This window comes from Mandrillus leucophaeus, unplaced genomic scaffold (assembly GCF_000951045.1).
Source record: "Mandrillus leucophaeus isolate KB7577 unplaced genomic scaffold, Mleu.le_1.0 Scaffold2233, whole genome shotgun sequence".
NCBI classification, from domain to species: Eukaryota; Metazoa; Chordata; class Mammalia; order Primates; family Cercopithecidae; genus Mandrillus; species Mandrillus leucophaeus.
In genome coordinates, this window is record NW_012102292.1 from 15,329 (window position 1) to 41,560 (window position 26,232).

Consider the following 26,232-nt stretch of genomic DNA (forward strand, 5'->3'; position numbering starts at 1 on the left):
AAACAAGGCTCAACAAATTTAAAAGGACTGAAATCACACAAAGTAAATAAGCACAATGGAGTCAAACTAGAAATCAACAGTAGAAAAATATCTGGAAAATTCTCGAAATACTTGAAAATTAAATGCCACACTGCTAAATACTCCATAGGTCAAAGACTATGAAGAAAATTGAAAAATATTTTGGATTAAATAAAGGCAAAAACACAATATACCAAAATTTGTGGGATACACTAAAGCAGTACTTAAGGGAAATTTTAGCATCAAATACTTACATTAGAAAAGATATCAAGTCAATAATCTAAGATTCTATCTTATGAAAATAGAAAGAACGTGGAGGTAAGGAACCTCCATGTAAGAAAGGGAAGGAAATTTTAAAAAAGTAAACAGAAAGAACAAACTGATAAATATAAGCACATTAATCAATAAAATACAGTAAAAAGGCATTAGAGAAAAAAATCTATGAAACTAAAAGCAGTTTCTTTGAGAAAATAAGAAAATTGGTAAATCTACAGCCAGAGTAATCAGTAAGAAAGAGTAGGCTCAAATTATTAATATCAAGAATGAAAGCAGGGATATCACTACAAATCCTAAAAATACTAAAGGGATAAGTAGGGGATATTATAAACAACTTTATGCCAGGAAATTTCTTGAAACAAAGACATGGAAACTGCAATTCTAGTTAAAACTTTTTTCACAAAGAAAATGTCAGGCCATGGCAAAATCTACCAAACATTTAAGGAGGAAATAGCAGCAATTCTTCACAAACTCTTGCAAAAAAGATGAGGGGGGAACATTTCCCAATTTATTTTATGAAGCCAGCATTACCCTGATACCAAAACTGACCAAGAAAGAAAACTACAGACCAATATCTCTCATGAACAGAGATGCAAAGATCCTCAAAAGATTTTAGCCAACTGAATTCAGCAATATATAAGGATACTACATTATGACTAAGTCTGGTTTAGCTGGGATTGCAAGATCACAATCCTGGATTAATATCTGAAAATCAGTTAGCAACCTTCGTGGTATTAGTAGGCCGAAAAAGAAAAATCACATGATCATCTCAATAGTTGTTTAAAAAGCATTTGACATAATTTGCTACCCATTCAAGGTAAAAGCTCTAAACAAATTAGGAGTAGAGAAGCATCTATGAAAAACCTGTAGTTATAATGCTTAATGGTGAGAGACTCAATACTTTCCCCTTAAGACAGGAAACACGGCAAGTTTGTCCACTTCAACGCATCTATTCAACATTGTACTAAAGGTCCTAGCCACAACAATAACATGATAAAAAGAAATTAAAAGAATATAGTTTTGAAAGAAAGAAGTAAACCTGTCATTATCTACAGACAACATGATTTTCTGTGTAGGAAATCCTAAGGAATCTACGAAAAAGCTAGTAGATCTAGTAAGTGAATTTAACAAAATTGAAGGATACAAAGTAAATGTACAAAAATTATTGCATTTCTATATAGTAGCTGTGACAAATTGGAAACAGAAACTTAAAAATATATATCATTTACTGCAACTTTCCTATAAATTTAAAACTATTCAAAAATTAAAAGTTTATGAAAAATCCACCATTACAATAGCATCACAAATATAAAACAGGGACAAACGTAACAACATATATGCAAAACCTATATACTGACAACTACAAAACACTGGTAGGACTGTGGGGAAGCTAATAAACAATAGAAATTTATTCCTCACAGTTTCAGAGGCTGGAAGTTGGAGATCAGGATGCCAGCATGGCTGGGTTCTGGCGAGTGCTGCCTTCTGGGTGGCAGATGGCAGACTTCTCACACCCTTCACATGGTGAAAAGAGAGTGAGCTAGCTCTCTGGTCTCTTCTTATAAGGACACTAGTTCCAACCATGAGGGTTCCACCCTCATAACCTAATCACCTCCCAATGCCCTGTCTCCAAATACCATCACATTGGGGATTAGAGTCAACTTGTGATTTTTGACGGGACACATTCAGTTCACGACTGCCTAGAAAAATTAAAGATCTAAATAAATGGAGAAATATACTGTGTTCATAGAACACTCACTACTGTTAAGATTTACATCCTCCGTGTATTAGTTTCCTATGGGTGCTGTAACAAACTACCACAAAATTGGTGACTTAAAATAGCACATATTTATTATCCTGTAGCCAGACATCCAAAAACGGTTTCTCTGGGCTAAAATCAAGATGTCAGCAGGACCTACTCCTGGAGACTCTACGGGAGAATCTATTACTTGTTTTTTCCAGAGCTGTATTCCCTTGGTTCATGGCCCCTTCCTCTATCATCAAAACCAGCAGCACAAAATCTTCAAATCTCTCTGTTTCCACCACACTGCCTTCTCTTAATGTTATCTCCCTCTTTTAAGAGAACCTGTGATTGACTGCATTTATTCCCCACTTGGATAACCCCATCATCTCAAGATCTTTAACAGGTTCCATGGAAGTTGGTATCTTTGAGGGCCATGATTTAGCCTACCACACACACCAAATTAACCAAATTATTTTAAAGAATCAATGCAATACCAATGAAAATTGGAAGCCAGCAGGTTCTTCTGTAGAAATTGACATACTGACTTTAAAAGTCATAATGGAAATGCAAAGGACCTAGAATGGGCAAAACAATTCTGAGAAAAAGCAAAGTTGGACAATTTATACTATGTGCTTTCAAAGCTTACTATAAAGCTACAGTAATAAGCACAATGTAGTACTGGCATAAGGATAGATATATAGAACATACTAGAGAGTCGGAAAACAGACCCACATATATTGAGTCAGTTAATTTTCCACAAAGGTGCCAAGGCAATTCAATGGAGAAATAATTATGTTTCAATAAATGGTGGTACAACTGGATAAATGAGGAAAGTACACCTCGACTCTTAAACTCACAACATATACAAAAATTTATGTAACATGGATCATAGACCTAAATGTCATATACACAACTATAAAATGTCCAAAACACATATGAAAAAAAATACTTGCAACCCAGGGTTAGGCAAACATTTCTTAGATGGGATATGAAATTGGACTTCTCCAAAATGAAAAACTCTTACTCTCCAAAAGATATCTATCATTACGAAAATGACAGCCAAGCCACAGACTAGACGACCATGCTCTGAAAACACGTATCTGACAAAGTAATCTGTATCCAGTATATAAAAAGGACTTTTACAACTAAAAAAATAAGCAAACAAGCCAATTAAAAATGGCCAAAAAATTCAGAGACATCCCATCAAAGAAGGCATACAAAAAGCAAATAAGCACACAACAAATACTCAGTATTTTCAGGTGTTAGGACAATGCAAATTAAAACCACAATGAGATAAGATTACACACACACTAGAACTCTTACATATGCTGGTGGGAATGCAAAATAGTACAGCCACTTTAGAAAACATTTTGGAAGTTTCTTATACAGGTAAGTGTATACTTCTTCTATGGCCCAGCAATCCCACACCTAGGTATTTTACTCAAGAAAAATGAAAACATATGTCCACACAAAGACTTGTAATCAAATATTCAAAGAAGCTTTATTCATAATTGCCACTGGTAACAACTCACATATCCATAACTGGTGAATGGTTAACCCAATTTTGGTATATCCATTCAATGGAATACTAATCAGCAGTAAAAAGTAAACTACGGGTGAAAAGAACAACACTGATGAATCTAAAACGCACTATAAGTAAAATAATTCAGATTGAAAACACAAGATACTGTACAATGCTACTTATTTGACATTCTGGAAAGGGCAAAACTCTAGACACAGAAAACAGATCAGTGCGGTTACAGATAAGGAACAGAAAGCTTAGATGTTAAATAACTTGTCTAAGAGCTCAGAGTTGAGAGTCAAACTCTTTGACTCCAAAATCCTTTTAATTCAGTATTATACTAAACAAGTTTTACACTGATAAATGAACATGTTCAGAAAAGCATCTGAATAAGTATCTGCTGAGTAGCTAACGGGTCTCCAATCAGGAAGATTAAGGATAGTCTTTATACTCTTTTGCTTATGATATCTGAGTTTTCTGTAAGGTACGTGTACTATTTTTGTACTATGAAAAATAACACAAGAAACTTCGATTGGAAAAAAGGGAGGAGGGTTGTAAGAAGATGGGACCTACAAAATTAAACTCAGAAGCAAGCCTCTAAGAGAGAAAACTATGCTGGGAAGACCATGAGATTCAGAGGGGTTGCTAACAAAAATATACATAGCATCACTGTGTCATAGTATTCTTACCCGTAAAGTTAGGGCAATAATATGTACCCCATAAGGTGGCTAGGAATATAAGATAATGAGTATAACAAGTGCTTTGTATAAAGCACTAAGTCAGTGGCTCTCAAAGTTTTTAGTATCAAAAATTTTGACGTTTAACTCTTAAAAAGGACTCTGTTTCAGTATTAACAATTACTGAGGATCCCAAAGAGCTCTTGTTGATGTGGGTTATCCCTATTGGTATTTAATATTTCTGATACAGTGGTTATTCAAAAAATATCTACTCTTTAAAGGTAATAATAAACACATTACATACTAACATAAATAACATTATTTAAAAACATTTCCAAATCCAACACAAATTTAGTGAGAGCAGCAGCACTGTTTCTACAGTTTAGCAAAATTTTATATGTATGATTTCATAGAAGACGCCTAGATTCTAATATCTACATTGACATTCATTCTGTTGCAATACATTGTTTTGGTTCAAGTATATGAAGAAAATCTGGCCTCACAGAGATGTGTAGTTTGTAGAAGACTACGTGCTCGCAAATGAGACGTTCCCGACAAGTCCTGCTCTTGCAAACGAAGCAGGGCGTTGGGGGCTTGTTTATGTGTAAACATCTTGAAAATCCAGAAAGTCAGGGAAAGGTCAGAAAAACAACAATGTGTCTTGTGACTTGGCAACATTCCACAAACGACTGTATAAAATAAAGCAGAGCGCGCCATTCGAGGCGGCCGCCATGTTTGTCTTGTCTTGTGTTGTCTTGTGTGTTCATTCCTTTGTTTAGGAAACACGCGGACCCCAACAGTAGTTAGAAAAGAACTATTTTAATAGCTCTTTCAGATAATGGTAGATATTCAACAGGACACTGAAACTCAACAAGTGGTAGTTTCTTAAAGGTTAACTGCGATGTGGAATCCGGAATCATATCAATGACCTTTTTGTACTCTGCTACACTGAAATCCACTGGTCTCTCTTATACTTTCAGTGAATCTTTTATCCCAGCATTATTATATAATACAATGTAGGTTGACTGGAAAATATTGGTTTACTGAGTTATAAAGAGCTTTCAAATGTCGACACATTTCATATACAATAGCAAAAAAATATCACATTACTTACCATCTCCACCAACTTCATCAGAAATATTTTAAGTACTGGGAGGCTGTCAAACTCATGGTAGTAGATACAACTTTTCAAAAATTCTGGTTTCCCCATGAAAGATCAAATTTTACCATTTATAAAAAATACCATGAGTTGTTTTCTTTGAAGGTTTGCTTCTTGCATTTTCAAGAAAATGTCTGTCAAACACCATAACACAAATAACCACAGTCTTGTCTGTCAGTTATCCTTCCAAATAAAAATGATACTCCATGAAAACAGCAGCTTGTAACTCAGGCACACACGTTTTTCCTTAAGTCAACCACTGCATTTCAGCATACAACAAGCCTTTATGCATTGTTCTCATTTCATCACATGGAATATTAAACTAGATGTGCATTCAGGGGTCAAGATTAAATGAGATTAATATTTTTCTGCTTTATCAAGGACATTCGTAAGTGAAGCTGGCATTTTTTTTAACTGCAAGTCCAGCATGTGGGGGTGAAGAATCCAGTGACAGAAGACTAGTGTAGCTGGTGCCACTGTCCTGATTTGTGCTCTGGCACCAGCTGTTTGACGCACCACTTTTGCACCACCAGTGCCAATGTCGACCAAGGCAAAGAATGTCTTAGTATTATTATTATTTTGACTTTGCGGATACCTGGAAAGGGTCTCAAGGCCCACCTCCAAGGTCTGTGGAAAACAGTCTGACAACCAGCGTACTCAATACGCATTAGTTAATATTATTAATACTCGAAAACAAAAACAGGCTTTTACAAGCTGCTACAAAGAGAGGGAGAACATTTAAAGAAACCAAGATAAAAATGACTTCATCCCTTAGACTTTGGACAAGAAGAGAGCCTGTGTCAAGGTGGGGTGGAGCAGGATTCACAAGTTAATAGAAATGGAGTTATCACCACAAATACACTGCACAATTAGTAGAGGCAGAAGTTTTCTCTCTTAAAGCAGAGGGGAATATTCCAAAATCTAAAAAAACAGAGCCAATTTGTCAACTAAAGCCTGTGGCTACAAATATAATTATCAGAAACAATGGACTTGAAAACACACAATTTAAAAGAAATTAGTGGATACAAACATTAACAAATGCTAAGATAATGAAAGACACAGGATTCATATGTAAATTAGATAATAGTACAGGTAATTTTTATCCTAAAGGATTTTCAGACTATAAATAAAAAAATAGACTGCTGGTGGTGGTTGGGGGGGGGTAAATGCTGTAAGCTAACTTCATTATCCTCTGTAAAACAGTTTCCTTATTTAATAAAAAAAGAGAATAGTGGAACTAAAGAAAAGGGAAGTACCAAAATGTTTTAAATGCTGGAAAAGTGATTATTTATGTGGTTTTTGACATAATTTAAAGGAAACTTAAAATTTTATGTTTATTACATGGAAAATAGAAAAGAAGATAAACTTACAAAAGGACACACAAAACATAATTCATGATTCAAATACTAGGGTTAGAAAAATATACATGGGCTGAATGTTCTTTTATTAATTTCCTACTGCTGCCATTCAAAACTGCCACAAACCTAGTGGCTTAAAGAGCATAAACCTAGTAGTTTAAAAAGCATAACCCTTACAGTTCTGGAGGTCAGAGTCCAATATGGGTCTTGCTAGGCTAAACTTAAGGTGTCAGCAGGACTATGCTTCTGAAGGCTCTAGGAGAGAATGTTTCTTTGCCTTTTCTAGCTCTAGAGGCTGCCACATTCCTTAGCTCATGGCCCCTTCCTCCATCTTCAAAGTCAACAATGAAGAATGCAGTCCTTCTCATACTGAATCACTCTGACCTCCTTTTCTGTCTCCCTCTTCTATATTTAAGGACCCTGTAAATACATTGGCCCCAGCCAGAGAATCCAGAATAATCCATCTTAAGGTCAGCTGATTAGCAAACTTAATTCCATCTGCTACCTTAATTCCCCTTTGCCATGTAACAAAACATATTCCCTGGTTTCATGGATTAGAATGTGGACATACTTGGGGGTCATTATTCTGCCTACCACACCTCTATAAAAAGAAAGCTTGCTTCCTAGATTAAGAAAGTAAATCTGTTACATTCAAGAGTTACACTTGGAACCAAAGTCAAAAGTCGAACCAACTATCAGAAATCAGATGACAGAGGTTTAGCACGCCTGGATAAAGATAAGAGCAACAATTTACTATCTTTAAAATGAGATAAATTAGATTTCAAAGCCAAAAGTATTAAAATGCCAAGAGGACTAATAAGGAAAACCTAAATAACAAAAACCTAACAACATGACCATGGAATATGGAAATAATTTTAGAAGTTTTCTTTTTTTTTTTTTTTTTAATTTGAGACGGAGTCTCGCTCTGTCGCCCAGGCTGGAGTGCAACGGCGGGATCTCAGCTCACTGCAAGCTCCGCCTCCCGGGTTTATGCCATTCTCCCGCCTCAGCCTCCCGAGTAGCTGGGACTACGGGCGGAGCTTGCAGTGAGCTGAGATCCGGCCACTGCACTACAGCCTGGGCGACAGAGCGAGACTCCGTCTCAAAAAAAAAAAAAAAAATTACTAAAATACAATTGAAACATAAAAACACCTGGGCAGCTGCCAAAACAAAACTCAGAGAAAATGTGTTCATTTCAAATGTTTAAATAAAAGTAGAAAACAAAGAAAAAAAAAGAGGCAAAGGAAAACTAGTAAACTGAGTTTCTAAGAAATTTGGGGGGAAAGCCAAGACATGAAAATAATAAAAGTAAAAGTAGAAATATAGATATGAAAATGAAACTGATCAGTAATCCCAACAGCTGGCTTTAAAAAAAATTAAACTACAAAGCTGATCAAGTAAAACAAAGTAATATAATCAGAAAGTTCAAAAGATGTAATTCATACACATTCCTAGTTGGGGAAAGAGAATAGTATCTTAACTATATCAATATATTTGGAAGCAAAGTCTAAAAGGTGACTGCATAGCCAAAAGGAAATATCAAGCCTGATTTGCAAGAGAATACACAATAATGTGCAATAATACAGTGATAAGAAAATGCATTTACAAAAATAAGTTACAGTCATAGCCTAAACTACTTTGAGTTCCTTTTCAAGAAATATTCAGACCAGATTCCAAATATAAAAATAGACTGCTTAATTCTCCACAAACCTGGGAAAATTGGGAGGTTCCGGTTTAACATTAATCACTACTTCTTAAAATGCACCTTTCCAGTTACACCTTTAGAATGGATTTATTCCACTCTCATTTGAATCTGTAGTGTTAGTATATTATGAATCACTAAGTAGTGTTACCTGGTGTCCTCTCTGAAATTTATATGGAGCTTTCTGTTCAGGCTCAAATTCCCTCTCTCCAGTTTGCAGGGTTGGGAGAATAGGTAGAGAAAAGGAAGCAGGGAGGGAGAGAATATACATAGCAAAGGAATGATGACTCTGACTGTAAAAGTTCTGGTATCTGTTTTCTGCATATCATAAGAATGCAGCTGGACTCTTTTTAGACCTATCAGTTTTTTTCCAGTGGAAGCTGCTGGCTTCCCTGGAGCACATACACGCGCCTTAACACATGCCTGCATGCACGTACACACGCACAGGCACATACGCACACACAAACTTTGGATGGCACATCCCAGTTTACAGCTTGACAGCATGGCTCCAAATGACAACCTGACATTCTCACAAACTATCAAGGGAATTGCCCCTCTTACACCTTATTAACCAAATTTAAAGTCTTTTAGTGGAGATTTTAGCTGGTTTTATTAAGATGAAAAATGTTTAAGAGCATTTAACCAGTAGATACAAAAAAGCACAAAAGCCAAATAATAGCAGAGCGCACGCCAGTAGGAAGATCTGCATTTAAGTTCCTCAACTGCTATTCATCAGCGGTGTGGTCTTGGGTGAGTTATTTTCCCCCAGGTCTGTTTCCTCATCTGATTCCTCATATACTGATTCATTAAGACAAGTGTATGTGAAAGCACTGTGTAAATGATACATTTTACCCATTCTAGTTTTAGCAGTACTATGAAAGACAAAAGTTCTGCCACACTGTAGGTAACAATCTTGTTCAGTAATCATTGTTGTCACTATTAGGTTGGAGCTGACAAAGTATGAGTCTCCACTTATAAAGCATCTATCTCCAGAGTCCGAGGCTTTTGTCTTAAATTCCAGTCACCTTGTACAGGCATGACATATCAGGCAAAATAATTAAAAACTCAAGCTCCATATTAAAAAGCTTAACTTCTGGAGTCCTAGGAAACTATCTAAACCTCCTTCAATTCACCGTCTCTCCTGTACAACAAAGATTTCCCAGTGGTAGATGTCCATTTGTACTCAACATCCACTCATTCAGCACCTAATTCAGCACCTCCAAATCCTGGCCCTTAAAGAACACAGCTAAGAACAATGTGTGTATAATTATCAAGTAATAGGAATGATATTTTTAAAACTAGAAATTATACATTCAAATGAGATTTCTCTCCTTTAACCAGTCCCCTTGGGAGGCAATGCAGTAATTCCAATGGTACTTCATTACTCAAATCATCTTTGAAGCTTTTTTCTTGGAAGCACCTTAAGAACCTGCAGTCTGATCTTCTGACTATCCCAAATGGTACTACATTTTCACTGAGGGTGGATTCGAATTTTGGAAATGGCAGTCAGTCAGAGCCAAGGTTAGTGAATAGGATGTGTGATCAAACTAGGTGGAACTATTTTGGTTGAAAATGATAGATGATCATAAAGCAATGAGATGGATCCTCTTATGTGATATGTAAACTGACTTTAAAGGGAATTCCAGATGAGTAACAAGGAGTATGAACGATGGAATAGGTTTATACATTCTCTTTCCCCAAGTAACTTCTTTGAATGACAACACTCATTTGGATGTATAAGCGCCACTAAGAGGTTTGTTTTAATTACTTACAATTTGTAAATAGAGGGTTCCTTAGTATACTGGATCTACAATGTCATGGGGGAAAGGAGTTGTCACTTAACTAGAAATACGGCATGGCATGCAGGAAAGAGCACAGGCTTCATGAGACTGACGTGGATTCGAATCTTGACTTGGATTCTTCCTGTCTGAGAAACTTCAGGGAAGTCACAAGCTGTCAAGACTTTAAAATAAGGCTGATATCTAATTTTGCAGGGTTGTTGTAAAGATCATGGATAATGGATGCAAAGCCCCTACATTGGGCCTGGCATGTGGTGGGTACTCAAGAAGTCACAGCTATTATTAACAGCAACATCAGTAAAATCAAGACCATTTTCTGACTGTAGGTGGCTTGAGAGGACAGAACAACAAATAAGCAGTCACTTGAGTGGTAAGTAGTTCATTGACAGTATTGACAGTACACTTGTGCATTGGATACTGCTTTCTTAAAAACAATAACGTGTAAAAAACATTTGCAGTAACTGACACTACATATTTTTAATTCACACGACACATGTCATCTGCAGTGCTCATACCACACGGACCTCTTCACTACCTGAACATACCAGGCACTATCATGACCCCATGCCTTTGTGCACTTTGTCCCTTCTGAGATACGGAAAGGGGCCAGCCCCTCCACACCTATGGGTATTTCTCATCAGGTGGGACAAGAGACTGAGAAAAGAAACAAGACACAAAGACAAAGTATAGAGAAAGAACAGTGGGCCCAGGGGACTGGTGCTCAGCATATGGAGGACCCGCACCAGCACTAGCCTCTGAGTTCCCTCAGTATTTACTGATCATTATGTTTACTATCTTAGCAAGGGGAGTGTAGCAGGGCAACAGGTGGGGAGAAGGTCAGCAGGGAAACATGTGGGCAAAGGAATCTGTATCATGAATAAGTCCAAGGAAAGGTGCTGTGCCCGGATGTGCACATAGGCTAGATTTATGTTTCTCTTTACCCAAACATCTCAGTGTAGCAAAGAGTAACAGAGCAGTATTGCTGCCAGCATATCTTGCCTCCAGCCACAGGGCAGTTTTCTCCTATCTCCAAATAGAACGAATGGGAATGGTCAGCTTTACACCCAGACATTCCATTCCCAGGGACAAGCAGGAGACGGAAGCCTTCCTCTTATCTCAACTGCAAAGAGGCCTCCCTCTTTCACTACTCCTCCTCAGCACAGACCCTTTATGGGTGTCATAAGGCCCTTCCTTTCCCATGAGGCCATATCTCAGGCTGTCTCAGTGTGGGAAAACCTTGAACAATACCCAGGTTTTCTTGGGCAGAGGTCCCTGCGGCTGTCCGTAGTGCACTGTGTCCCTGGTTAATCGAGAATGGAGAATGGCGATGACTTTTACCAAGCATCCTGCCTGCAAACACATTGTTAACAAGGTACATCCTGCACAGCCCTAAATCCATTAAACCTTGATTCATTACAGCACATGTTTCTGTGAGCACAGGGTTGGGGCTAAAGTTACAGGTGAACAGCATCTCAAAGCAGAAACAATTTTTCTTAGTACAGATCAAAATGGAGTTTCTTGTCTTCCTTTTCTACATAGATACAGTAACAATCTGATCTTTCTTTTCCCCACAAGATACCCTTCCAACTCTCTGGTCTGATGACAACCCTACAATTTTAGCTCAAAAGTCTGGCTCAAAAGACTAGCTCAATTCAAAACCTAGCTCAAAAGTTATTTCCATTATAGACTCTTCCCTGCCTGCTCGGGACAGAACTAGTGGCTCTGCCATTTGTACTTCCAAGACATTTGTTTTCTTTCTCTGTAATGCCTCATACTCTATTGAATTCTTATTTCCCTTTCATTTCTGCTTCTTCCACTAGGCTTATGCATTGAGAGGAGGACTATATTCCATTTATTTTTGTACTTAGAGCACCTAGTACATCGCTTGGCATGAGATAGGAACCTAGGAGATGTTTGATGAATCAATGTTCTAAATATACTTTGCAAATAACTATTAGAGGCCAGGTAGCTGCCTTTAGTGAACTATATTACCAGCAATCGCATTCCTTTTTCCTGACTTCAAACAAGGTACAAGATAACTTATATGGACTACAGAATGTCTTTTGAAGATGCAGCATACAGAAGTTTCCAAACACTACTGATCTCATCAGTACCCCATGCCCACATGACGGAACCCCTGGAGCAACATTTCTCAGCCTTTGTTCCAGTCTAGCCCACCTGAGGGATATACCACACTCTCATCAGGAGCTCACCACACAGATGACTAAGAAGGCCCAGTAGAGTTCTCACAGCCTTCCAGTGCCACATGGCTGCGAGGGTGGAAGAGCCTTCTCTGAACCAGCAACTCCCCCAAAGTAGCAGAAAATTTCAAGGCTCCGTGGTGAGTGCGGGGAGCCCACCTAATGCTACCTACTACCAGATCCCTACCACCCAAAATGCCTCAGAATCAGTTTGCCTATTCTAAGAACAGGGCTCTTTCACTGTTAGGAAGCCTCAGGCATTCAAGGAAGGACTTGTTTGTGGGTCCAGTACATCTGTTTCAGCATGTGTTAACCTGCACAACTAAAAAGCAATTATGAAAAGAAGTTCATGATCAACCAGTTCTGTGCCAGATGGAAATAGGCAGAGTGGGTCAGCTGGCAGCCCTGTACATCTGAGTGTTGACACCCGTGAATCATTCTCTGTCACTGCAGTTTCCAGAGCCTTGCCAACACGGCAATGGGTTCAGACTTACCAAGATCCAAAAGGTTGGAAAGGGGATCTGGAGCCATGACCCATGCCTTGGGACCCACCAAACCATGACAGTGACTATTTCTGTAACAAAGACATACTCTTCAAAGTAAATATAGCCATATTCTGCCTTAGTGCCATGTTATTTCCCATCTCTCCAATGGAATGGCTGCACTCTGAAGGTGGGAAGAGTGTGAGAAGAAAGAGAACCAGGCCACAGACCACCAGGAAAGCAGTGATTGAAGGCAGCAGCTCTAGATTTCTCTTATAGGCTCTGGAGAGTTATCCACTTATTTATTCAAAAAATATTTATTGAGCCAGGTACTATTCCAAGTATGCAGGCTACAATACTGACACAGTCACAGCCTTGACCCCATAGAACTTAAAGTTTAGTGGGGAGGCAGGTATTAATCAAATAAGAATCCAGACAGACACAAGGGTACAAATATGTACTATGATGGAGGAGTAGTAAATACTACAGGAACCGTAGAAACAGGGAGCAGTAAATCTGGTCAGGGAAGTCAGGAGAGCTTCCCTTAGCAAGTGCCAAGTGAGGATAAATAGCAGTTCACTAGGCCTAGAGGAGAGGAAAAGAGAGGGAAACATTCCTGGTAAAGAGAACAGTAGGTGACAAGGTTCTGGGGTAGGAGGGAGATATTGAATGGATTCAAAATTAGAGGCAGGGGGCAAAGCAGTAGCATCAAGGTTTGAATCCCCAGCATAAGGTAGCTTCCTGTGTACACCCCTCAGTTTTCTTTCTAGCTATTGGGAAGGCCTTCCTCAGCATTCAAGGGGACTAAAGCACATTGTCAAAAACTAGGAGTGCTCAGGAGACATGAAACACTACCAGCTAAAAAAACAAATCTGATTTACCAGTAATACCTGGCCAATGTCCTCTTGAAATATCTGTAAAATTAAGGAACTCACTACCTCTGGCAACAATGAATCAGGAAAATGGCACAGTATAAAAGACCTTTAAACTTTTCAGGCAGAAATACATTTTAATCCAGGTAGAATTAAGATATTGATAAATATGTTGATATAATTACTATAAATCTGCTTAGATACCAGGTATTTCATTGTAATTTCATATACTAATTTTTTTGGGGGGGAAAGGGCTAAAGGAAAAAATGGTTAAAGGTAATATCAGTGCAGCACTATTTTGCTTTGGTAACTCTGTTAGCCTGTTTGATCACTTGAGGCAGTTTCTTGTGGCTTCTGAATTATCTGTCACCTTGCAAACAAGTCATGTAGCTTTCTATTTGTAAGGCACTTTGTAATCAATCATTAATTGGCCTCCTTACCCTGCTGAGAGATTATACTCATTCTACAGATAAAACAATAGATGAGTGAGTTGCCCAAGGGCACAAAACAATTCAGTTTTTACTTAACTTTCTTATCACCATCTCCAAATAGAAGACACATATGGCTTGTCCAGCTACAGCACCAACCCTACTACCCTGCAGACCAATCCTAACCCCTTGATGCAGCAGAGGAACGGACTGCAGTTAGTTCTGTTACCTCCTCTATGCCTTCCAGGCCAGCAATGATAATGTCTGCACTGTGTTAGAGACACTGGCACTGCAGACCAGAACATGAACTCAAAGTGGAATAAGAGCACATAGAAAGTCACAATGACTCACAAGTTAAAATGTCACCATCCCTAGGGAGACTGCACCCTCAACATACAAATACTTCCCTAAAACTTCCTTTCATCCTCAACAAGCAGCCAAGACAACGGTCCCCAGAGTTGACCCCCATAGTACAGCACTGCACAGTACTGTAAGGCATCTTAAGTGTACAAGCCCTTCTTCACCCCTATGCTGAGACCGCCAGCATCTACAGCACCTAGCATAGGTTACAGCACACAAATGTTCACTGAGCGCATGTCTTCCCAACTAGCAAATAAGGGAAATGCATACTCCCTTCGGAGAGCAGTGCACTTAAGTGATCAGTTAGGCCAACTCCTTATTTTACAGGAGGGCCAAAGAAGGGCAGAGAATCACCCAGTTACATATGGCCTGGTCTCCAATCCAAGTCTTAGGGCTCAGTTTAGTTCCACAAACATTTTATATGCCAGATACGGTGGGTGGGAGGCGCTGGGGACACTGAGATGAGCAGGAGATGGTCTCAACTTCAGGGAGCTCACAGCCTGGGGGAAAGAACAGTTACAAAACAGTCGGGCAAGTGCAAGGACAGGCGCTTGAGTTCTTAGCCAGTGTTTTCTCCACACTGTCCACTGGGTGTTCCCCAGCTGGAAAAGAAGGCCAGCAATATCTACTTCCTGCAAATAAACTTGTAGTGAAGACTGATGAGAAAATGAGTATGGAAAATGATCAGGCTTACCCAGAAATGCATTATATAAGGCATTGCCATACCCTGACACTGACTCCAAGTATTCAACACTGTTGCAGGTATCCGTTCAACAAAGAAGCAAACAAGAGAGGGATGGGCATAAACCCAAGGAAAACCCCAAGGACTGCGCGGAACTGGAGGAAACAGCTGGGGTGGGGGTAGGGGTGTTGGGTCAAGTGAGACGGCCCTGACGCGGAGAATGGAGGGCCCACAGCGGGGTAGAAGAGGATGGAACCGAGAGGAAGAAATTGGGACACCAATGAGGGACAGCAAGCAGAGAGGAATGGGGCTCCCTTGGGGCAGGACGGGGCTCGCGGCCGGGCAGGGGCTGAAGGCACCGGGCACGGGAGGAGGAAGCGGGCGGGCGCCGAGGCCGACTGCTTTGCCTGGGGACAGCTTGCACCCGCAGGGAGGCTTGGGCAGGCGCCTGGGTCCTCCGGCTGCAGCATCTCGCCCGCCGTGTCTCCCTGGAGCCGAACACCAGCAAATGCCCGAGCCCGCAGCGCGGACTCCCGGGGACGCCAACGACGCCGCCTCACCTCGGGTTGAAGTCCTGGAAGAGGCCCCTCAGGTTCATGGCGGAGAACTTCACCGCGGCGTCCTCCTCCTCCTCCCCCGCAGCCCGTGCTGCACAGCCTGCGCCTTACAGCGGGTTCATGGCGCCAGCTCCAGCCGCGTCCCCGCTGCTGCTCCCGCCACCGCCACCGCCGCCGCCGCCGCCGCCGCCGCCGCCACCGCCACCGCCCGGAGAAACCTGAGCCACCGCCCCCTGCCCCTCCTTCCGGGCTTCCGTACGGCGGCCGCGCATGCGTCCGGAGCCCCACCCAGATCGCACAGCGCTGAGAGGCCCCCATGCCTGGGTCTGCACGCGACCCGCTGAGGAGAGGAGATGGCAGGGGGATGGAGGCTGGGAGTGAGCAGGGCCCCGAGGAAGGGGATACTGACGGGCTGAAGGCCTGCAGGGAGGGAGCGCGCCGCCGAGGAGTCTGGCGGACAGGTCTTGGCAGACACCTGTCACCTTGGCCCGCGCTACCTTCTGGAGATTTTCCCCAGTGACAACTGAGCCCTGGGAGTAGTGACAACGAGTGAGACGTTGCGTTTTGGCGATGTCATCCCAGGCTTCACCTGTCACATCTGTCAACGACTCCAAAGTTTGGGTCCCAGCTTCCCTTCCAGTTCCCAAGGCAGCATGTCCAGGTATGCTGGCTATTCCCAACTCAGGCTACCTAGCCCCAAAGTCACTTCCCGTCCCAACCGCCTTCCCCTCCTGGGTTCCCTTTTTCCCTTAGCAGCAGGCCTATTCGTAGGGGGATATTCAAGCAGGAGACGTGGAAATCATCCTCATTTTTCTAACCCAATTCAGAGCCTCCTTGGATCCTGTCTAAACTTTGTGGTCACTTCACACTGACGTCTGCCTCCACTCCAGGCTGCCCTACTTACAGGTACCAGGTTCGTCTTCCTTGGGCAAGTCAACGTCTTTGAGTCTCAGTTTTTCTCCTCTGGAGAATGGAAAGATAAAATCCTCTTTTCTAAGCGTGTTAGGAAGATTCAGTGAGATCATGTGCATAACACACTGCCTGGTACACGCTAGGTGTTCAAAGAATGCTGTTGATATCTGGTACTCTTTCAGGTGTCAGCCCCTCGAGGATTTTGTTTGCTTTTGGAATCCAAGAGCAAGACAAGCTCATAGCAGGTGACCTAGTTTACCATCTTCACTTCGGGCAGATTTAAGTTTTCATGAGCACAGCAATGTCTTAAACATTAGTCTAGTATCATTATGGATAGTAGTCATCCTTTGTTGCAATAGCAGAGTTTCACAAATGACAATTTTATACTGTTTAGCCCCAAGGGCAGCTTGAGAGAATCACAATTGCTATAGTCATACTTGGCCTTGATGTATCACCTTTCTTCTGAGAACGTAAAAACATATCATAAGTGGTAATTAAGCTTCCCAACACCCACTGGGTAATGGATATTATTATATGAGCTGATTTTAAGGATGAGTAACCCAAATCAAGTTTTCATCTGCTGAAGCACCAGGACCCTGTCCCAGACTTTTTCACCCATCTTCCTTTCCCATCATCTGGGTAAAGTCCAATGTGTAGCCCAGAGGAGGTTCTCAATAAACACTCAAATACAGACGAGGAACTAAGGTACAGAGAAGCTTGTAAAACAGACCCTGAGCAAGCCAGCAAGTAAGGGTGGAGGAGCACAGATGCAACTCAGGGTCTAGCTGAACCTGAAGTCCACACCGTTAGAAAGAGATGCTTGCCAGTGGTCAGATTGGACAGCACCATCTTCATTACCAGTGACCTTGCCCCAAGCAGGCATGAGAAGATGGTCTGCCAGTTCAGACACTTGAATAACAGGCACCGTTGTCCTTTCAAGAGCTTCATAGATAGAGACCAGGCAGGCTTCTCAGAGTCCAGATCCTTGAGGGCAGATGCTATTTTAGTGAGATCTCAGGGAGTCCTGGAGCTGAACCACCGCTCTACAGGCCCACAAGTTCAGTTTTAGCAGTTCTTCCAGAGTTGACCAGGCCCTAGAAGCTATCTAGCAAAGGCAACAGGGCACTGATGCACAAATTACTTGTCAGTGTGTTCTTTAGCTCTGACAAGGTAAATTGCCAAGAGGAACATACGAACCTGTCTGTGAGGAAATACAGGAAGAACTGGACTTTCCCGAGGCCTTACATCCCCAGTCTTCAAGAGGTGAATTACCTGGACTGCTTCTAGAAGCCCAGCCCGGTACGCTACTGGGAAAAAAAAAAAGCCAGAAACCAGATGTCCATCTGGTCCTCTCTCCAGCAAGTGCAAAAGACCCTACTGACAACCCGCTGCTCACTTCAGAGCCCTCACTCAGTGTCCCACCCTAGATGGAGGTCCAAAGCCTCAATGACCTGTGTAGACAGACCCACAAGTGATCCTGACATTAGAGAAAGATCCTGGGCCATATGCAGGCACCAGGATTGTTGGGAAGCTTAATTACCACTTATGAAATGTTTCTACGTTCTCAGAAGAAAGGTGACATATCAAGAGTAAGTATTACTAGTGGAGAAGATGACACCCACATCTCCACTAGCAGAGTTTGACTTTATCTTTTTCTTGACTTGCCACAAAATTCCAGGGCTATCTTACTAGGGGCTCCCAGTGTTCTTCACTCAAAGGCAAGAAATGGCTCTGGATTGAAAAAGCATGACCCCCAAATAAGCCAGAAAGCATATTCTTGTGACTTTGGGGTGGGCTTAGGTTACAGTGTTCCAGAAGCATTAGTGTATATCTGACCATAGTTTTAAAGACTAACTTGGATTTGTACCACCTTTCTGATAAGTTGGTGGCTTGACCAATTCAATATTCACATTAGCTCCAATGTGGTGATATAGGATGGCTGTCCTCTGAAGAGCAAGGCCCTGGTGAAGAGAATCCTGGTGCATTTAGACACTTGGACTGGGGAGACCTGGCATAGGGGAAGAAAATGGCAGTGAAACAGCTCTCCACACCACCAAGGCTCCTTCCCTGGCTGCAGCAGTAGAATGGAGAGAGTGTGGAATTAGTAGATTCGAACTCAACACCAGCTTCACCCTTGCTCCAGTAGAGGGAGGGCCTGCTGGGATCCAGTCCCTGCAAGGTCTATGGGACTATAAAGAGCTTCTGGGAGGTCAGATTGACAAGTTCTTTAGCCAGGAAACATGGAGGTGCCAGCCTGCAAGGCTTTCTCAGTCTGGAATTCCCCACTCTAGGTTCCCTAAAGTCCACACTTTGAATGCCACCAGTTAGAGAATTGCTGAAGATGCTGGGAATTAATCCACCTGCAGAATGCAATCTCCCCCTTCCTGACAGAACCCGTTGTTTCAGACAACTTTAGCCTAACTTGGATGCACATTGAGATCTCCCTGGGAGGTGAGTAGGTCTGGAGTCTAGACAGGGATTTGGTTAAATACAGGGCTAGATTTAGGGGCTTGGAGAACTGGAGGAAGAGATTGCGGGGAGGCAACCGAAGGGACCACAGAGGTAGTAGCTATAGTTCTGCTTGGACTAGCAGCAACCCCCATGGCCTTCCAGAGCCCAGAAGGAGCCACCTCCTCAGGGAGTCTTCCCTCAGGTATCAAACTACAGTTACTGAGAGAGAAGAGGGAGGGAGGACAATCCCAAGGCCCCAGTGGACCTCCTGTTACCCAGGGTAGCCCTGGGAGTGGGTGGTTTATCATCCCTCATGGAGCAAGCTTTCTACTAAAGGAAGCGGGCCATTTCCTGTTGGAAGGCAGAATGGGGAGCATTTGCCTGGGCCTGCAAACCACCACGGTATCCCTTTGCTGCTTCTCTGGACCTCTCCTGATGCCAGGGTTTCCAGGAAGCCTTCCCAGCTGTGCCACATTCCTCCAGGGTGCAGTGTATGCAAAGCCCAGGTCAAGTGCATGTGGCCAAGCACATGGGGCAGACAAAAAGGCCCATGCTTGCCAAAGGTCACCAACCAGCTGCCCACATGGATTCCTTTTTCTGCTTGTTCCCAACCTGCTCTCATTCTTGAATCTCCACTCACTGCTTGTCTTTCTCCCTTTGTGTTTCCACATTGGATTTCTGACACATTCCTCTGGGGCCCTCTGCCCTACTAATCAAATGCACTCTTCCACATCTTGCCTTCCCCTTATGGATCCTTTCATCTTGGGTAGGCTATAACCTTCACTCCTTTAGTCGCATTCATCTGACATATATCTTCCAGAGTGTCTGCTTTGTGCCGGGTGCTGTGGAAGGCACTGGGAACACACAGATATGAATAATGAAAACACAGCATTGTGCACGATAAGCATTAGGGATGTGGGAACCGCCGAGCTGAATCTGAAAGAAAAAATAACATTGCAGGGTAGGAAGAGAGGAAATGAGGTTCCAGGCAGAGTAAACAACAGTTGTAAAAGCGCAGAAGTCAATGAGTGGAGGCAGGTGCACCATTTTGGAGAACAGTGTTGTCTGCAACCATCCTCCCTTCCCTTCCCACCACCCCACTCTGCCTACAGGCAGCTGTGCGTGTGCTCTCTCAGCTCTCTGCCCTTGGAGGACTCAGTTCTAGAGTCCCATGATGCTTCCCCACTATGACCCTGCATCCTTGGATCCCGGTATGCAGTAGGTGCTCAGGCAATGGTTATGAAATGAATGCTGATGTTGGACAGTCACAGGGCACAGACAAAAAAGCAGTTCTTCCTCATCCCTTGCCTCAAACCAGGCAACTTGTGTCTGCAGAAACAATGGCCATTTCTTTCCAAGTTTCTAATATCTGCAGACATTATCTGTGGGTACCCACATTCCCATTTTCCTACCAATCATTGACATGTTGAGGTTTTTTGTGTCTTCTTATAAAACAACTTATACTGTGCTTGTACAGTTCTAAGATGTGAGATGAACCATCTATTTAATAACAGATATTGAGGGGAAAAACCCTGCATGAATCAATGTACTTATACATCTTATGATCTATACTCTTTCAGAAATATTACCATGTACAGGAGAAGGTGCACCTTAGATGTTCAGCATTAATTGCTCCTTCTTATTGATCATGAGAAGGCCTACTCTGGGCCATCTAATTGTTGTTATGAGTTGAATTGTACCCTCCAAAATATACCCTTCAATATGCTGAAGTCCTAATCCCCAATACCTGTGAAGGTGACCTCACTGGTAATAGGGACTTTGCAGCTGTAATAAAGTTAAAATGAGGTCATTGGAGTGGGCCCTTAATCCAATATGACTAATGTCCTTGTAAGAAAAGGGAAAATGAAACACAGACCCAGAGAGAAAACAGCCATGTGAAACTGAAGCCAGAGACTGGAGTGATGCTGCCACAAGCCAAGGAATACCTGGGGCTACCAGAAGCTGGAATAGGCAAGGAAAGATCTTCGCCTAGAGCCTTCAGAGGGAGCACAACCCTGCCAACACCTTGATATTGGGCACTGAACCTCCAGAACTGAGAGAGAATTAATTGGTGTTGTTTTATACCACACACTTTGTGGTACGATACTTTGGTATGGCAGTCCCAGGGAACTAGTGCAATCTTAACCAGTGCTCTGAAGTTGTGCTATGGTTTGGTTTGGCTGTGTCCCCACCCAAATCTCATCTTGAATTGTAGTTCCCCGTATCTCCACGTGTCATGGGAGGGATCTACTAAGAGTTAATTGAATCATGGGGGCAGTTACCCTCATGCTATTCTTGTGATATTGAGTGAGTTCTCACAAGATCCGATGGTTTTGTAAGAGGCCTTTTCCCTTTTTGCTCAGCTTTTCTTCTTGCTGCTGCCATGTGAAGAAGGACGTGTTTGCTTCCCCTTCTGCCATGATTATAAGTTTCCTGAGGCCTCCCCAGCCCTGCAGAACTGTGAGTCAATTAAACCTCTTTTCTTTATAAATTACCCAGTCTCTGGTATTTCTTCATATCAGCATGAGAATGGACTAATACACCCCATTTTTCAGATGAGGAAGCTGGCAGATCACTAGGGGTCAGGCATAGAAAAGGTGCAGCCGGAACAACTAATCTTTTATAGCCTGTATGAGTCGGGGTTCTCTAGGGGGACAGAACTAGTAGGATATGTATGTGTATATATATTTAAAGGTGAGTTTATTAGGTATTAACTCACACAATCACAGGATCCCACAATAGGCTGTCTGCAAGCTGAGGAGCAAGGAGACCCAGTCCAAGCCCCAAAACTGAAGCTCTTGGAGACCAATGTTCAAGGGCAGGAAGCATCCAGCATGGGAGAAAGATACAGGCTGGGAGGCTAGGCCAGTCTAGTCTTTTCACGTTTTTCTGCCTGGTTTATATTCTAGCCATGCTGGTAGCTGATTGGATGGTTCCCACCCCGATTAAGGGTGGGTCTGCCTTTCTCAGCCCACTGACTCAAATGTTAATCTCCTTTGGCAACACCCTTACAGACACACACCCAGGATCAATACTTTGTATCCTTCAATTCAATTAAGTTGACACTCAGTATTAACCATCACAGAGTCTTACCCAAACCACTCGGAGGTGGCTTCCAGTTCATTATGCGGGCATAATTATGTCCTCAGAGACATAATTCCTCTTCTGGCTGCTTTCTGGGAGGAAATGGAGAAAAGGAAATTGGAAATATTATTGGCTCAAGAGAGGTTTGCAGTTGACAAGTAGGTAACCCTAGGCTGATTCAAACCTTGAAAATGATTGTGTGAGCAACAATAGTTTTTTTTAAAAAAAATATCAATAGTTTTGGAGGTATAGTTGATTTTTGGTTACATGGATACATTCTTTAGAGGTGATTTCTGAGATTTTGGTGCACCCGTCCATCACCTGAGCAGGGTACACTGTGCCCAATATGTAGTCTTTCATCCCTCACCCCTGCCTATCCTTCCCCCTGAGTCCCCAAAGACCATTATATCATTCTTACACCTTTGCATCCTCTTAGCTTAGATCTCACTTCTAAGTGAGAACATACGATGTTTGGTTTTCTGTTCCTATGTTACTTCATTTAGAATAACGGCCTCGAGCTCCATCCAAGTTGCTGCAAAGGCCATTATTTTGTTCTGCTTTATGGCTGAGTAGTATTTCATGGTGTCTATATACCACATTTTCTTTATTCACTTATTGGTTGATGGACATTTAAGTTGGATCCATATTTTTGCAATTGTGTATTGTGCTGTTATAAACATACGTGTGCATGTGTCTTTTTCATATAGTGACTTCTTTTCCTCTGGGTAGATACCCAGTAGTAGGGTTGTTGGATCAAATGGTAGTTATACTTTTAGTTCTTTAAGGAATCTCCATACTGTTTTCTATAGTTGTACTAGTTTACATTCCCACCAGCAGTGTAAAAGTGTTCCCTTTTTACCACATTTATGCCAGCATCTTTTTTTTAATTTTTAAATTATGACCATTCTTGCAGGAGTAAGGTGGTATCTCACTGTGGTTTTAATTTGCATTTCCCTGACAATTAGTAACAATGGTTTTTAAATAATCATGTGGAGGGCCAACCTGCAAGTACAAGCTGTGACAGAGATAATTTGGAATGTGGCTCCAGCATTCCTCAAAACTATGAACTTGGGAGGCCAGGAGAAGGCACCGTGTGGAACCTTTTCTTTGGCATTCAGGGTGTCAAGCCAGAGGACTGTCCCTCACAAAGCTTTGGGGTGTTGGGTTGAATGCAAGGAGGGTGGGCCTGGAAGATGTCTTAGAAGCCTCCCTCGTGGTCAACACCCACAGATCCATGTATTGATCCTGGCCCCAGTTCAGTGACTCTGACTTTTGCCCCAGCCAGGGCTAGAACAAGTTATATCTGCACAGTTCCGAGATGTGAGATGAACTACCCACGACAACAGATTTTCAGGAGAAGAAAGCTGTACCAGTCAATGCACATGTAGAATCTAAGACAAATATTGGTACAGAAACATTAAAAACAATAAATGGAGGCATTTAAAACAAATATACATGGATAGGAAGATTCAGTATTGTTAAGATGTCAGTTCTTCCTAACTTCATCTATATATTTAACAAAATCCCAATTAAAATCCAGCAATTTATTGTGTCGATGTCAACAAAGGCAAGGGCTGACAAGAGCCAGGCAGGAGATCAGCTCCTTGCCAAGGAGGCTGGAGTTCAGAGTAGGGTGTTAGCCATGGCTGGTGGAACAGGGAGGTTTCTGAGGGAAGCGAGACTTTGTCTGAGAGGCCTCCCACCAGCCCCTCAGTGGGCAGGCTCAGGGCATCTGGAAACCCTCAAGACCTATCCACGGATGGGCACAAGGAGGCTCCCATCTGCTCCGCCCTGCCATGGTCAAGATTGGCTCTGTCCTGTGTGATGTGTGCCCACACTGGGGGCTGCTGTGGAGGATGCTGGACCCTGTAAATGCTTCCAGGGGAGGCTGTGGGGATGTGTGGAACATCCTAGCTGCTCCAGCCCCGCAGTCCTTAGGAAACACAGGGTGAGCACTCTCCACACACATTGGCTCTAAGAAGGGACATGCAGTGTCCCTGTTTCCAGCAGTGTCCTTGCTTCCAACCTGGAGTGCCACATAGGCATCTGCCCCTGGCCATTCCCAGGAGCACCTGGCTCATAACATGGCCCAGCCTCATTCTGCTCCCATGCCCCTCTCCCCACAGCCAGCCCAGGGCAGTACAGCTGGATTTGGCAGGTGCTCCTCCTCACGTATCTCCTGGGGTGGCTGTTCCTCAGCGTGGCCTAATCCCTCAGGACCCCAAAACCCTCTCACACCAAGCCCCTTTCTAAATCCTAATGTGGGTCTAGGAGTATTCTGGGGACCACGGGGTGTCCCGATGTTCACTGCCCCCACCATCCGCTATAGCCTTTAGTCTTCTTTAACTGCCTGTCTGGGGATACAGAGGCCCTAGCTGCCTCTGCTAGGACACCCCAGCCCCACCTCTCTGGATCAACCTCAGAAAGCAAAACCTCATTGTCACCCATTTAAGGTAATCAGTTAATCAAAAGCCAGGCATTACATGGGGAATTATTTGAATAACATCTCCCAATCATCGTGATTTGTCACTCATCGTATCAGAATGCTTATTATTTACGAGGAGACTCACCAAAAGCCTTCATCATCTCCTGCCAGTTCTACCACAATATCTTGGAAGGGGATTCCTTACTGGGGAATTTCAAATGATGATATTTGCGTGTTAACATAATCATCAGATCCTATCTTGGGCCCAGTGGTTGTTAGTAGAGATAAGAATGGTAAAGCTGTAAACAGGGCCAACTGAGGCCAGGTATTGGGGAGTATGGGCTAGTTTGGGCACAGCAACAGGAGAAGGAAACCCCTGGTCTCAACTGAGATTTTGGCTACTTTGGCCACTGCCTTCCACCCATACTGAGGAGGACAACACAACTTTCAGAAGCCTGAAGATTGCAGGTAACATGAAAAACTTCCTATAGTCAGCATCCTGTAGGGTGATTCCTACCCACGGCCTTAAATGCACAGAATCTGGTTTCTTACATCTAAGGGAGCAAATGTGTATGACAACTCCTAGGTGTAGAGTGATCTGTGTTCTGTGTTGTTATGGTTTGAGAATGCATTGCTTCTGCAGCACCTTCAATAGAAATGACTGTCACAAAATAATGTGTCTGCTCATATTTCAGTGGCAAAGAGTCATCACATGACCCTTCCTAACTTCAAAAGGACTGTGATGTTCCCCTGTGTTCAGGAAGGAAAGGAGGATAAGACATAGATGAGCACTTGTATTCTCTCCCATAAACTGTTTTGCAGATGTCCAACATAAAGCAACTACAATTAATCCTTGAACAATGTGGGAGTTAGGGGCACTGACCCTCCATGCAGTCAAAAATCCACCTATAACTTTTGCCTTCCCCAAAACTTAACTAATAGGCTATTGTCGACTGGAAGCCTTATTGATGATGTAAACAGTTGATTAACAGGTATTTTTGTGTATTATGTGTATAATACACTGTATTCTAACAATAAACTATAAAAAAGAAAATGTTGCTAAGAAAATCATAAGAAGGAGAAAATGTATTTACTATTCATTAAGTGGAAGTAAATCATCACGAAGATATCATCTTCACATTGAGTAGGCTGAGGAAAAGGAAGAGGAGGGGTTAGTCTTGCCGTCTCAGGGCTGGCAGAGGAGGAAGAGGTATCAGGGGAAGCAGGAGAGGCAGGCACACTCAGTGTAATTGAGTGAAAATAAGTTGTAATTTTCTTTTTCTTTTATCTAAAAATGTTTCTATATGGTACCAGTCTTTCTTCCACTGTTTGTTTTCGTTTCACTGCCCACATCACAGAAGGGTCCATGTCATAAAAGGAGTCAAAAGCAGTCTTAAAAAATTGGAATCCTTCTGCCAGATTGTCTAGTGTTAATTTTTTTTTCCTGGCGCTGTTTCTTATACATCTTTTTCCTCATGATCTGTCACTGGTTTGGAAACACTGATCTCCATCAAGTCACTTTC

At 42.4% G+C, this 26,232-nt stretch overlaps 1 protein-coding gene across 1 annotated transcript in view; it reads right to left on the reverse strand.

The window, feature by feature from the left end:
• Positions 1 to 16,175, reverse strand: part of LOC105540639 (transmembrane protein 185A) — a gene marked incomplete at its 3' end in the record, with an annotated part of 30,546 nt that extends 14,371 nt beyond the window's left edge. Inside the window, exon 1 of the mRNA XM_011981333.1 lies at positions 15,841 to 16,175. Coding sequence (XP_011836723.1) covers positions 15,841 to 15,878 — 38 coding nt within the window. The remainder of the gene's footprint in view (positions 1 to 15,840) is intronic.
• Between the last annotated feature and the right edge of the window lie 10,057 nt (positions 16,176 to 26,232).